Here is a 13,093-nt window from a genome sequence, read left to right on the forward strand (position 1 = left end):
TTTTTTTTTTTTTTTTTTTTTTTTAAGCATTCAGGACTTGGTTTGCCTTCTCTGGAAATCATTAGTAAAAGCAGGTTTTTTGGTGCCTACTACTAGAAAAATATTGTGTTAGGTGCTTTACTTAAGCTGTGTCATTTCATTTCTATGAAGATGTGTGATAAATTACCATCTCTTTTATAGACAAAGCAACAGGCTTAGAGAGGTTAAAATAACTTGCTAAAGGTCACACAACCTGTACAATACGCAGGGTATCCAATATAGATCTTTGTAGCTCCTGCCTTCGCACTTTACCAGACTTTCCCAACTAATGATTAGATGATAAGTTACCCCTTGAGAAAGGGGGATAGAGAACCAAGGAAGTCTTTTCCTATCCCATTCAGTAACAGGCAATTTTGAAGGTCTTAGTCTGAAATACTAACAAATTGGGTTTTAGCAAACTTAACAGGTTTCATGTCTTCCCTGTTGCCTAATAAAAATGTACTGATCTAATTAAGAATAAACCAAATCATCCTTACGGAATTTTCTCGTTGGTAGAATCTTCATTTAGGAAAAGGGAGTGATTCGGGGTAAATACATGTCTGGTAGGTCTTGTACAAGCTCTGCCCCAAGCTTGCTGAGAAATTTTAGATCAGTGTTCAGGAATTTCAGCTGTTCTAAAACTTAGTAGGCAGTGAATGAGTGGGGTGATTTGTATAATATGCAATTTGTCTTTAAAAAATGGGTGTCGGGCGCCTGGGTGGCTCAGTGGGTTAAGCCGCTGCCTTCGGCTCAGGTCATGATCTCAGGGTCCTGGGATCGAGTCCCGCATCGAGCTCTCTGCTCAGCAGGGAGCCTGCTTCCCTTCCTCTCTCTCTGCCTGCCTCTCTGCCTACTTGTGATCTCTCTCTGTCAAATAAATAAGTAAAATCTTTAAAAAAAAAAATGGGTGTCATCTTTAAATAAGAACTTCTGAGAAACTTGGGCTGTATGTGCTTCATTTCGTGCTTTGTAACCATAATTTGAGGTTTTATAATTCAGATGGATTTATATTTGGGTTCTGTCAGACAGAATAAGCCAAACTGGGGCACCTGGTTGGCACAGTTGGTTAAGCCTCCAACTCTTTTTTTTTTTTTTTTAAAGATTTTATTTATTTATTTGACAGAGAGAGATCACAAGTAGGCAGAGAGGCAGACAGAGAGAGAGGGGGAAGCAGGCTCCCCTCTGAGCAGAGAGCCTGATATGGGGCTCGATCCCAGGACCCTGAGATCATGACCTGAGCCGAAGGCAGAAGCCTCCAACTCTTGATTCGGCTCAGGTCACGATCTCAGGGTTGTAGGTAGGTTGGAGCCCTGCATCAGACTTGTCCTCAGTGCGGAGGCTGCTTCATATTCTGTCTCTCCCTCTGCCCCTCCTGATAATGTTTGTTCTCTCTCAAATAAATAAATCTAAAAAAAAAAAAAAATAAGCCAAACAAACTGTTGGGCATAGGCAGAATAAATCCAAATCATAATTATAAGTCTGTCAAATGATGTTCTATATACCTACTAAAAATATGATATTTACTGTTTTTGATTCATTGACCCCTGGGTTATGGGCCCAGCCTGTGTTCACTGGGCACTCTGCTCACTTAAAATTTACTGTCTTAATTTCCTAATGTCAAAGATTTTTTCCCTGAATCTGTATTAATTTGAAAGATGGGAAGAAGAAAATTTTTTATTTTGAGCGACTTTACAGTATAAATTGACATGATGGAAAAACAGCATGCCTGTTTCTAATGTAATCAAAAAGAATTGAGACTAAATTTTAGAAGGCTTGTATATAGTGTTGTAAAACTTTTTAAGTAATTTGATCAGTTTTTATATTCTCAAGATTGTCTAGCAAAGCAAAGTCATTTTTTTAACTGTGGAAAGCTTTTACACTTTCCCCCCAAGTTTTAGTTACTTTGTTGGGTATGTATTTTCCCCTACAGGTTTTGGATATTTTGGGTAAGAAGTTCCCTGTTACTGAGAACGCAAAGGGCTACAAGTTGCTGCCACCCTATCTTAGAATTATTCAAGGGGATGGAGTAGATATTAATACCTTACAAGAGGTATGTGTCTTATATTAAAGTTCTGATAAAGCATTCCTTAGAATAAAGCTCCTTATCAGTTTGATAAATAGCACATTAATAACTTAAGTACGGCTGTGATTCTTTTCTTAAATGTTCATGATCATATATCTTTTAATTGCTTAAAATTTATAGATACAATTGATCCTTGAATAATGCAGGGGTTGGGGTGCCAATACCCCCTCCACCCAGCACAGTCATAAATCCATATAAACTCCAAATAACCTGCTATTGACCAGAAACTTACAATAGCACATAGTCAATTAACACATATTTTGTCTATTCTATGTGTTATACACTATATTCCCAGAATAAAGTAAGCTAGAGAAAAGAAAATATTGAGAAAATCATAAGAAGAGAAAATACAAGTCTAGACATAGCAGCCAGACCACACGTACTGCTCTGTCCTCATTGGGCATCCTTGACACTGCAACTAAAGATGTGTCACTATGAAACAAGAAAATGCCTGTTATGGAACACTTCCTTGTATATAAAGTGGAAGTCTTGACACAGCTTAAACAGGTGTGTCTTACTGGAATGCAATTATGAAATTCAGATGGTGTTAATATGTGCTTTCTCAAAAGAGTAGAGAATGGTTTGTCACCTCTTCTAAATTAAGCATTGACTGTCATCACCCGCGGTAGATGCGGCCAGACAGTGTTCTGTTGTCTCAAACTTTTACGTCTTTCCTCAAATAAGCTTTTAAAGCACTACAACTTTAATACCTAAAATACTCCATAAAAATGAAGGCTGTCCCTGCTATCATGCTATACACAGTCTGCTGTCATAAAGCCACGGGTATTTTCATGTCCAGCAATCTCCAATAGCACCCGCCTGTATAACACGAGTTACCAAAGGATTTTTCTGTTTGCAAGAATTTTTGGTGTGGTAAAAGTAAGGTCAGTACCCAAATTATAAATAGTTTGTGTCCCAAAGATCCATTTAAGAGAAAACTATGGCATATAACAAACAGTGGTTCAGTGGTGATGTGCATTTGGAGTTCCAGAACAAGGTTTCTGGAAGAGCTCGCTTGCAGTTATAGAAATGAGCTCTCCCAAACTGCCTTACTTAAGAAAAGTAGAAACTCCCCAGACAACTCTAAGACATTTGGTATGGGGAGGTTAGGGGCTTTCGTGCAAAAAGGAAGGAAGACCTGAGTAGAGAGAGCTCAGCAGGCATTTTTAATTGCTGTTGTCTCCTTAGCTCAGCTAAATTAAAGGTTTCTTACTTGGTATCCGTTAAGAACTATGACCCATGCCTACATTTTAGCGAGTTTAGCAGGTGCCCTCACACGCATTTCTCCCCCTTTCACGTGAAAAATCACGGGCAGGAAGAGGCCTGTGCCATTTTCAGAGAACCCATTAGTGCAGTGTTCTTCCCATGGCTCGCACCCGGCACTCAGCTCTGGAAGTCAGCTTGTTCATCCGTGTGTTTGAACTTCCGTGTAAAAACTGAAATTCTTCAGTTTTCTTTATTTTTTTTTCTTTATAAATTTTGAGAGTGTATGTGCAACTTTTTTTTAAAGTTGAGAATTAGCTTTAAACTCGATGTATGTTTGTTTGTTTTAACTTATGAACAAGAAGTTAAATATCGAGACAGATACTCCTTGGCCTTCATGAAGCCTTGGTCAGAGATGAATCATCTGTGTTAATGCAGATGCACTTGTATGTTGTTTGACCTAAAGGGTAACACATGCTTTCTTTGTCTTGAAGGGAGTCGAAATAAGTTTTCAGAAGCAAGGAAAGGAATTGTAGCAGTTTTGCTTTGTACATCTAATAGATGCCTTAAATGTGACAAAATGAAAATTCTGTTTAACTTCACAAACAGCAGACTTCCCTCATTGATTGTCAGCCTCACTCTTGAACTTTGCTTCCCTGTGACATCTTATGAAGTTGATATAACCCTGCTCTAGATTTCTGTGTACCAGAATCTACTTATTTAGGAAGAGAGGCAGAAACCTCTCTTGTGATAGACACAAAACCTTAAATGTTTTATCACCAGTTGTTTCTCATTCCCTCATTTCTTTCATTCCCCCCACCCTGACCACAGTCACAATGGCAACACTACACATGCAGGAGCTTGGAGTGAAATCCCTTCCTTTCACACTTTTTGAAGTGGGTAGGTTATTTAAAAGAGAAAATGTGGAATATAACTCTGTAGGCCTTACTCTTCCCTCACCATGTATGGTGTGTTCTGACTCTAGGATGTTTTTGTTCATCAGCATGACTCAGCAAAAATAACCTTCCTCTATCAGATTACTTAGTTTTTGTTTTTTAATCCTCTAGATTGTAGAAGGCATGAAGCAAAAAAAATGGAGTATTGAAAACATTGCCTTTGGTTCTGGTGGAGCTTTGCTACAGAAGTTAACGAGAGATCTCTTGAATTGTTCCTTCAAGTGTAGTTATGTTGTAACCAATGGCCTTGGGGTATGTCCAACTTTTACTCCTGTGTTAGTAACTTCTCTATTACATTGAATAACTGCATTCTACCAAAGGATATGATTCTAAACTCATAATACGTTGTCATATACCACTGACGTTGACTCAAAACAAGGAAAGAAAAGAGATGTTAGGTAAAAAAAAAAAAATGTGACTTGGAGAGGAGGAAAAATAGATTTGAGAGACGATGCAGGCTACTCATTTCCTACTGCTTCAGTATTCTACCTTGAGTCAGAAAGCTGACCATTTTGAGTGGGAATGTCAGCTCACCTAGCCATCACATATTAAAGATAAGTGAGTATGTAGGCACTGTCCCGTGTTTGAGGAAGGTGGAGCATGAGGTTGGAGTTCAGGTACCACAGTCCTGTTCTGATAGCCTTAAAACAGGAGAACCCCAGCTGCCCATTTCCGGGAGCTGAACAGCAATCGCCCTGGCCCTTCATAGCCACTGAGAATCTGTGGATCCAAAGGTGGGAGTGGGGCTTACTAAGAACTCCTCAATACCTGGCTTGGCTCCCTGTTTTACTTCATTTGTGTCTGTCTTTGGAAAATTCTGAGGTTGATTGACTACTTGCTTCTATTATATTGGCCTGATGTTTAAACTAACCTCTGTTCTCTTCAGGTTCTCTAGGTTTTCTTTGCTTTTCACAGTAACATGGAATAGAGTAAAAAGTAACAAAAGGAGAGGTTATCAAGTAATGGAGTGGAAGCTTTTACCTTAGTAAGAATCCTAGTTCCCTTGCCACAGATTCTCTAATACAGTTGACATGGATTTTTTTTTTTTCAGTAGCATGCATGTGCTGTACTTGAATCCGTTTAAGGTAATCCAGAATATAAAAGATCCCTTAAGGGTCACATGTTCACTTCAACGACTTCTTACAACTAGAGTAGTAGGTATCCACAGTGGTAAGAAAGGATATTTAAGACTTTGGATTTTGTTCATACCTTATACCTTATACAACAGAGGACTCAGTCCTCCAGCACAAGCTAGAGTGATGCTTCTAAAAGCCAGCTGTGGATTTGCTTAGTTATACCTATAAAATACACCTAAGCTTTTTTTCTTGAATGGGAATTGAGTGAACATTCCTGATTAGTCTTATTTCTCTTTCTTCCAGATTAATGTCTTCAAGGACCCAGTTGCTGATCCCAACAAAAGATCCAAAAAAGGTCGATTATCTTTACACCGGACACCAGCAGGGAATTTTGTTACACTTGAGGAAGGAAAAGGAGACCTTGAGGAATATGGTCATGTATGTTCTCTATGCTGATTTTTTTTTTTTTTAAACAATAGGTCAGCTTTCCAAATTAAGAAAGGTGGCTCCTATGTTGTATTTTTAAATTATTTTCAGAACAGATTTTTTTCTTGAAGGACAAAGTACTTTTGTGGTAAGAAAGTGTACAAATGCTGACCTAGTCTGCCAGAATAAGATGAAAACCAAGAAGGGGCTAGATTGTAAGTCAGTGTATACAGTGGGTGAAAAACTTTATAATATTCAAAAAAAAAAAGTTCTTCTACACAGTGACCCGCTGGGTAGTGATTGATGAGCTTCAATAAGCTTACTTTTACTGCCAATTTAGCAGCAAATAATTTCTGAAGAGGAATAGCCAAAAATACTAAAGGAAGCTATTTATGTTATAGTAAAACTGTGATACTTTTAATAAAGGAAGGGCTGTCTAAATTCTGAGATGTTGTTAAAGATAATTGCATTTTTTTTACGCTTAACAGAATCCAGTCAAGATGGTTTTCTTTAGTCTCATGTGATTCTCACAGCAATTCTGGGCTACAAAATGCAAATTATGTTATCTTAATGTAAGATGTGAAAAGGCCAAGACTGGATTCTGATGACATAATAACAATTGGTGAAACCTAGACTTAACCAAGCTTCCAGATTCAAATGAACCAAACCAGAAAAATTCCTAGTGTGCCGAAGTGGTCCATGTGCTGTAACAGTCTTTAACATGCAAAAGTACACTTGTATTTGTGAACTCAGAAGTTACAAAATTTATTTAAGCCACTGGATTGAACAAACTTTTAGAGGGAAACTACTTAAGAACATTCATATTCTCAGATAAAAAAAAAAAAGTTTATACCATATATTAATTTATCACTATGGATTCTTAATACCGTGTCAGATATTCTGCTTAGAGTGTATTACTTTGACACTCCTAAGATTTTGAGGCAGAATATTTTTGTCTTTAAAAAGCATTTAGTCCCTAAGCTAATTTTTAGGTTTAGCCTGATGGTTTAGGGGTTTGGTAGCCTTCACTTAACTCTCCTAGCTACCAAGAGTTTGCTGAATTAGTGTTTCCAGATAGATTAGCGTCACTTTAGACACAGTCCTAACCATGACTTTAAAAAGGCACTGATTTTAAGAGTATATACATGATACTCTAGAATGTTTGAGGCAGTAGTCAATTATAATCCTAAATGGCATTTTAATTTAAGAATAGGAAACCCCATTCTCTGATAGTACTTTATGAGAGAGAAGGTCATGCATCTCAATCTCAATGGGAAATTGAGGGTGTTTTAAAGAGAAACTAAAGGCAGGCATATAGTTCCTTAGGGAGACCCAAGTGGCTTTACCAGACCCAAAAGGGGATTTAGTTTTAATTCTCAAGCGTTGTGACCCTTGCATAGATCAAATGGATTACATGTATCAGTTAGTTCTGGAATACACAGTTTTTAAATCAGTCACTGAGCATTCATCAATAAATCAATACTTTTTTGTTTCTGGCTTGGTTTCTTTTTTTTTTTTTAGGGGTTTTTGTTTGTCTAAAGTCCAAAACTCAGTGACTAGGAAATTTATTACATTCCAGGGTGGGTAAGTTTAATCAGTATTGAGTCTGTTGTCTAGGAACAAGGGAAGGTCTGGCAGGCTTTTCTTGCTCACGGTCCGTCATAATGATCAGCGACAGCAGGACTCTTCTGGGCAGCCAGGCAGCTTCCACCTGAAAGCATAGAGATGGATCAGCTAGCATTTTTTTGGATTTTTCTTCAAGGAAAACTTTTAAGAATATTTAGCTTCTTTTAAAGCTAAATATTTTTACATAGCGCTTTTAGATACTGCTAGGCTCTCTGCCTGCTCCACAAGCATTGTATATAAAGATATTTTGTAATTTGAACACCATCAAACATCTCTGTGTTTGACTAGACAGTCTAATTCATCAAAGCATTACTGAAGTATTTTGCTGGATAGTTAATAAAACTTACGTTTTTATGTTTACATAAAATATAAAAAATATGAAAATATATTTACATTGTTTTTTTTTTGTACAGGATCTTCTCCATACCGTCTTCAAGAATGGGAAGGTGACAAAAAGCTATTCATTTGATGAAATAAGAAAAAATGCAGAGCTGAATATCGAACTGGAAGTAGCACCTCATTAGGCTTTACGAGTGGGTGTGTGTGCTCGCCTGCGTGTGTGCGTGTACGTGCATGCACGCACGTGGACACCTGTGTGTATGTAATGTTTATTGTACAGATGTATGGGGGTTTCTTTATGTTTTATGATACATTACAGCCAAATTATTTGTTGGTTTATGGACATACTGCCCTTTCGTTTTTTTTTTCCAGTGTTTAGGTGATCTCAAATTAGGAAATGCACTTAACCATGTAAAAGATTAATGCTAAGGCAAGCTTTTTAGGGCCCTTTGCCAATAGATAGTAATTCAATCTGGTATTGATCTTTTCACAAATAACAGAATCCAGAAACTTTTATATATAACTGAAGATCACATAAAACAGATTTGCATAAAATTATCATTGATTGCTTTATGTTTATATTTAACTTGTATTTTTGTACAAACAAGATTGTGTAAGATATATTTAAAGTTTCAGTGATTTAACAGTCTTTCCAACTTTTCATGATTTTTATGAGCACAGACTTTCAAGAAAATACTTGAAATAAATTACATTGCCTTTTTGTCCATTAATCAGCAAATAAAACATGGCCTTAACAGAGCTGTTTATGTTATTGTACAATTTGAAAATTATGTTGGGACATACCCTATAGAATTACTAACCTCACTGCCCCTTGTAGAATATGTATTAATCGTTCTACATTAAAGAAAATAATGGTTCTTACTGGAATGTCTAGGCACTGTACAGTGATTATATATGTTGGTCATTGTATTGTACCAGTGAAATGCCAAATTTGAAGGCCTGTACTGCAGTTTTATATGTCAGATATTGCCTGTGGCTCTAACATGCACCTCAAGATTTTAAGGAGATGTTTTTAGAGAGAATTTCTGCTTCCACGATAGAATATATACATAAATGTAAAATATTAACAAAAGTGGAAGTAGTGTATTTTAAATTACACTTCTGAATTTATTTTTCCTATTCTATAGCTGATACGACTTAAATGAATTACTGGAATGGGTAGTGAGTGTACTTATTTTAAATGTTTTGATTCTGTTATATTTTTCATTAAGTTTTTTAAAAATTAAATTGGATATTAAATTGTATGGACATCATTTATTAATTTTAAACTGAATCCCTCAATAAATAATGCGCAAGCAAGTTCTTAAATGAGGATAAATTAAAGCATGATGGACATGAGTTTGAAGAGAAGAATCTTAACCAAGAGTAGTAAGTTGGCTACATTCAAAGTGTTCAACATCAAAAATGTTTTAGAGTGATTAACTGCTAGATTCTGAGTCAGTCATCACATCTGACAAGAGACCAGTTTTGTTTTAATGATTCTTTTCTATTTACATCTGTTCTAAGGCAGGAGTTGGCCAACTGTGGCCAAATTCAGACTGCTTTCGTTTTTATAATAAATACCTGTTGTCTATGACTGCTTTCTTGGGACAGTGCAGAAATCAAGTAGTTACATAGTGACCATATGACCCACAAAGCATGAAAAGTTTATTATCTGGCCCTTTGCAGAAAAGGTTTGTCAACCCCTGAGGTCTAAGAAAAGGAGTGTGTACCTTGAAGTTTAAGAGAAATGTTGATTTCCAGGGACAGGAGGAAACTATGTTGATAAGGAGTTTGTCTTTCTTTTGTCCTTTCTGTTCTTATTTAAGAATCTGATCTTGGAAGACCAATTTTGAAAGCTTTAATAACATGACTTTAAATGTGAAATTTAAAAAACTGAAAAGCCATAAATCATTTGTCCTAAACAGTTACAAGAGAAAGGTATTTATCAGTAGAATGTCTCTTAAAAACATCATTAAAAAGAAGGTGGTTTTTGCAGATGATTCTAAACACTTGTTTATTGAAAATAATAAGCACTGTTCACTTTTATTAATAGTTTTCATCCTGTAATTCCTAGTGGAAAATAATTTTAAGCTAATTCTTTTAAATGTATCTAAGCAAAAATTAGTATTAAAAACACAGCTTTCTTCACAGAATGTGCTAAGGGGCTTTTAGAGAATTAAAAAACCATATTTATTACCAAATAACAACTTTGATAACCACCCATAATTTTGATTTTGTTTAAAACATTGGAATTATACTACAGATAATATTCTTTGTGTTCTGTGAATCTCAGCAGTTTCAGAGTAGCTAGAGGATTTTATTTTCAGACATCGAGTGAATGCTAACATCTGTGCAGTGGTGCATGGCGTAGAAGGAGAGAGGTGGAATGATTAATTCTATTAGCCACTTGGAACTGAGTAATCTGAATTTCTGTGACTAAGCACTTAATATTTGGCCATCCCCATTCTCAGTAGCAAATGGTTGACATAGTTATCAACTAGAATTCTGCTGTGTGTCACCTTTAAATCAGCCTTACTCTTCCAGACAAAAGCAAATGGCATGTTTGGGTTTGCTTAAATCATTAGACTTGCAGTTGACATCAGTTAATCCCTCTCAGTTTCATAATATCATGAAGTATTTGTATTTTAAATAGAAGATAGGAGTTCTGTGTTAAGACTCTTTATTTGTACTCTATACTTCAAGTCAAATGGTTTTAATGATTATCCCTTATTTCCTTTCTTGAAATAAATTGTTATGAAAATATTTTATAATGAAATTCATCTTGGAAAACTAGAAAGAGAAAAATGGCAAGGTAATTATTGTTCTGTTTGCCATGATTTAGAATTCAACACTTAAACAAGTATTTTGTAGTTTTACATTCCTTTTTAACCCATTCAGTGGAGAATGTCCAGCTTTTCTCCCAAGTTGTATGTTCATTCTAATATGTATACTACAACATCAAAGATAAAACATGTAATAAACATGGAAATAAAGTTTAGCTCTATTAGTGAAATGTTAAATTTGACTGTGTGCTTCAAATAATGGCCATTTCTAGATTTACCCTCTTTTAGGTATTCCTCCAATTCAAAGAATTAGAAAATGAGAGAGAGGCATCAGGGATGACTCCTCTATTTTCTGCCTTGTGCAGCTATCTGAATGGCAGTGCCTCTTACTAAAGACACTGGAGAGAGACCAGATTTGGGGGGCAAGGGCACAATTCCTAGGTTAAGATCTGAGATGCCACTGAGACATTTAAATGTGGATATTAGGTAGTTGAATTTACAGATTGGGGACAAGAGAGTCTCCAGGTATGAATTTGACGTACAGCTGGTCATGAAAGACACAGGAAAGGGTACTTCTCTAGGGAGAGAGACTATGCCGTGGCAAGCCACATGCCAAATCCGTACCGTCTGTTTTTGTAAATGCAGTTTGACTGGAACAAGCCATGCACGTTAGTCTCATTATTGCCTGTGGCTGCTCTCATGCTATAGTGGCAGAGCTGAGAAATTGTGACAGACCTCAAGGCCCGTGGAGCCTAAAATAATTCACTTTATGGGCCTTTAAAGAAAAAATGTGCCAATCTCTGCTGGAGGGTATAAGGAAAGGAGGACCAAGGGCAAACCCAGAGGAACTCTAAAAATTTAAGTGGCAGAAGCTAAGCAGGCAAAGAAGACTGACAAGTAGCAGCTAAAGAGATGAGGGGAAAACCAGGAGGAGTAAAGGAAGGATGAAAGGAGGGAGTGTTTCTGCACGGTGTTGAAGATGTGCTGAAAGACCAAGTAGAGTGAGGGATGAAAAGCGTCAACTCCATTGAACCTGGAGATAACTAGCGGCTTCCCAGCATCCCCTGCACAGCGGCAGAGGCAGCACACGGCAGAAAGCCGTTCCCTACAAAACTCTGAATTCTGGATGTAAAAAGGAAACAAATGAGGCAACAGTGTGTCTTCCTGTCCCTTCTTAGCTACTGCTTTATATCTGAAAAGGACTTGGGAAAGAGGGAGAAGTTGACGATAACAGAACCAAAAGGAATCCGTGAGGGGATGGGGTCCAAAATGCTGGCGGTGATGGGACAGGTGCTCATGCAGGCCATGGTTTTCTCTGTGAAGTCAGAGGACCAAAGGAGATTGCGCTTTGGGAAAAGGAGGTTTTAAAATAGTTTTTTTGGAGAATACAGTGACCTGAGGCATAGCAGGACTATAGCACAGTGTGGAGGACCCAACTGTTTGGTGACAACTTAAAAGTGAAAGTTGGCCTAGTGCGATGCTTCTGTTCCCTTCCATAGTAGCACCCTGATGCCTGGGTACAGACACAGAGAACATGGAGATACTTGGTGTTTTGCCAGATGAGTGATGCTAAGTGAGTAATTGCCAAAATAATGATCCTACATATCTAAACCGGAGAGGTAAGGACATGAGAGCTACACAGAGCACTGGGAATGTAGTAGGGAGCCCAATGGACAGTATGCTGGCAGCTCTGGTCTACATTGCTGGAACAGGCAGGTTTGGAAGGACAGGAAACACTAGTCTCAGACGAGTATGCTTGGATCAATGATCAGAGAGGAGCAAGTTCATGGTATAGTACTTTCCAGGGTATGACCTTGCAGTGGCTGAATGCAGAAGATCATGAGACACAAAACAAGATCAGGAAAGATGGCAGAAGTTGAGGTAGTAGAAGAAAGCTGTATAAGGCACCAGCATGTTCCGTGAATGAAGGGAAGGGACCCAGAGGTCAGCAGGAGGCAGCAACAGTGGGCGGTGTGAGCCTCAAAGGGATCAGGCAGTGGAGACCACTGACCCAGGTCAGCCTGCGAGAGGAGACGCTCAGCCTCCTCATGGTGTCCAAGCACACATGGACAAGGAGAGACAGACACAAAGCACTTAGTGTGTTGCCGGCGGTTTGATGACCTTTACCAGGCACTAGTCAGTATCTGTTGACACAATGGAGGGAAGGAATAATCTCAATAAGAAATTTCTTGATTTTGTTAGCATGCTATAAACACCCCTTCTGCTGACACAGGCCCAAGTGTTCAAGCCTTTAAATGCATTTTTGAAATTGCTTGTTTTGAATGTTTCAAGATTTACATTTTGTTTAGTTCTTTTAAAAAGAGCAACCAAAGCATTCTGCAGCCAAATAAGACCAGTCACCTCGCCGGTATTCAGGCTCTTCCCACCTCGTTTTAAATTACTATTTCATTTTATTTGAAGGTTCTCTAATTGTTATCTGTTCCCCAGAGACAAATCCATCTTTATTTGGTTCACAGTCATTTGTTCTATTAAAACTTAACAAAAGTATTTGTTTAGGTTATTCCAACAAAGAGAAATATGTTCTTAAAAGGAATTTTAGAATCAAATTACCAACTGCAC

The 13,093-nt window shown here is 37.5% G+C and overlaps 1 protein-coding gene across 1 annotated transcript in view; it reads left to right on the forward strand.

Annotated features, from left to right (window-relative positions):
- The window catches only part of LOC111155324 (nicotinamide phosphoribosyltransferase), a 39,948-nt gene extending 29,198 nt beyond the window's left edge, over positions 1-10,750 (forward strand). The window contains exons 8-11 of the mRNA XM_022515465.1: positions 1,949-2,068; positions 4,372-4,512; positions 5,640-5,774; positions 7,802-10,750. Of these exons, the coding sequence (XP_022371173.1) occupies positions 1,949-2,068; positions 4,372-4,512; positions 5,640-5,774; positions 7,802-7,912 (507 nt within the window). The 3' untranslated portion in view covers positions 7,913-10,750. The remainder of the gene's footprint in view (positions 1-1,948; positions 2,069-4,371; positions 4,513-5,639; positions 5,775-7,801) is intronic.
- Positions 10,751-13,093: the final 2,343 nt, after the last annotated feature.

Source organism: Enhydra lutris, unplaced genomic scaffold (assembly GCF_002288905.1).
Source record: "Enhydra lutris kenyoni isolate GAN:26980312 unplaced genomic scaffold, ASM228890v2 scaffoldscaffold40, whole genome shotgun sequence".
NCBI lineage: Eukaryota > Metazoa > Chordata > Mammalia > Carnivora > Mustelidae > Enhydra > Enhydra lutris.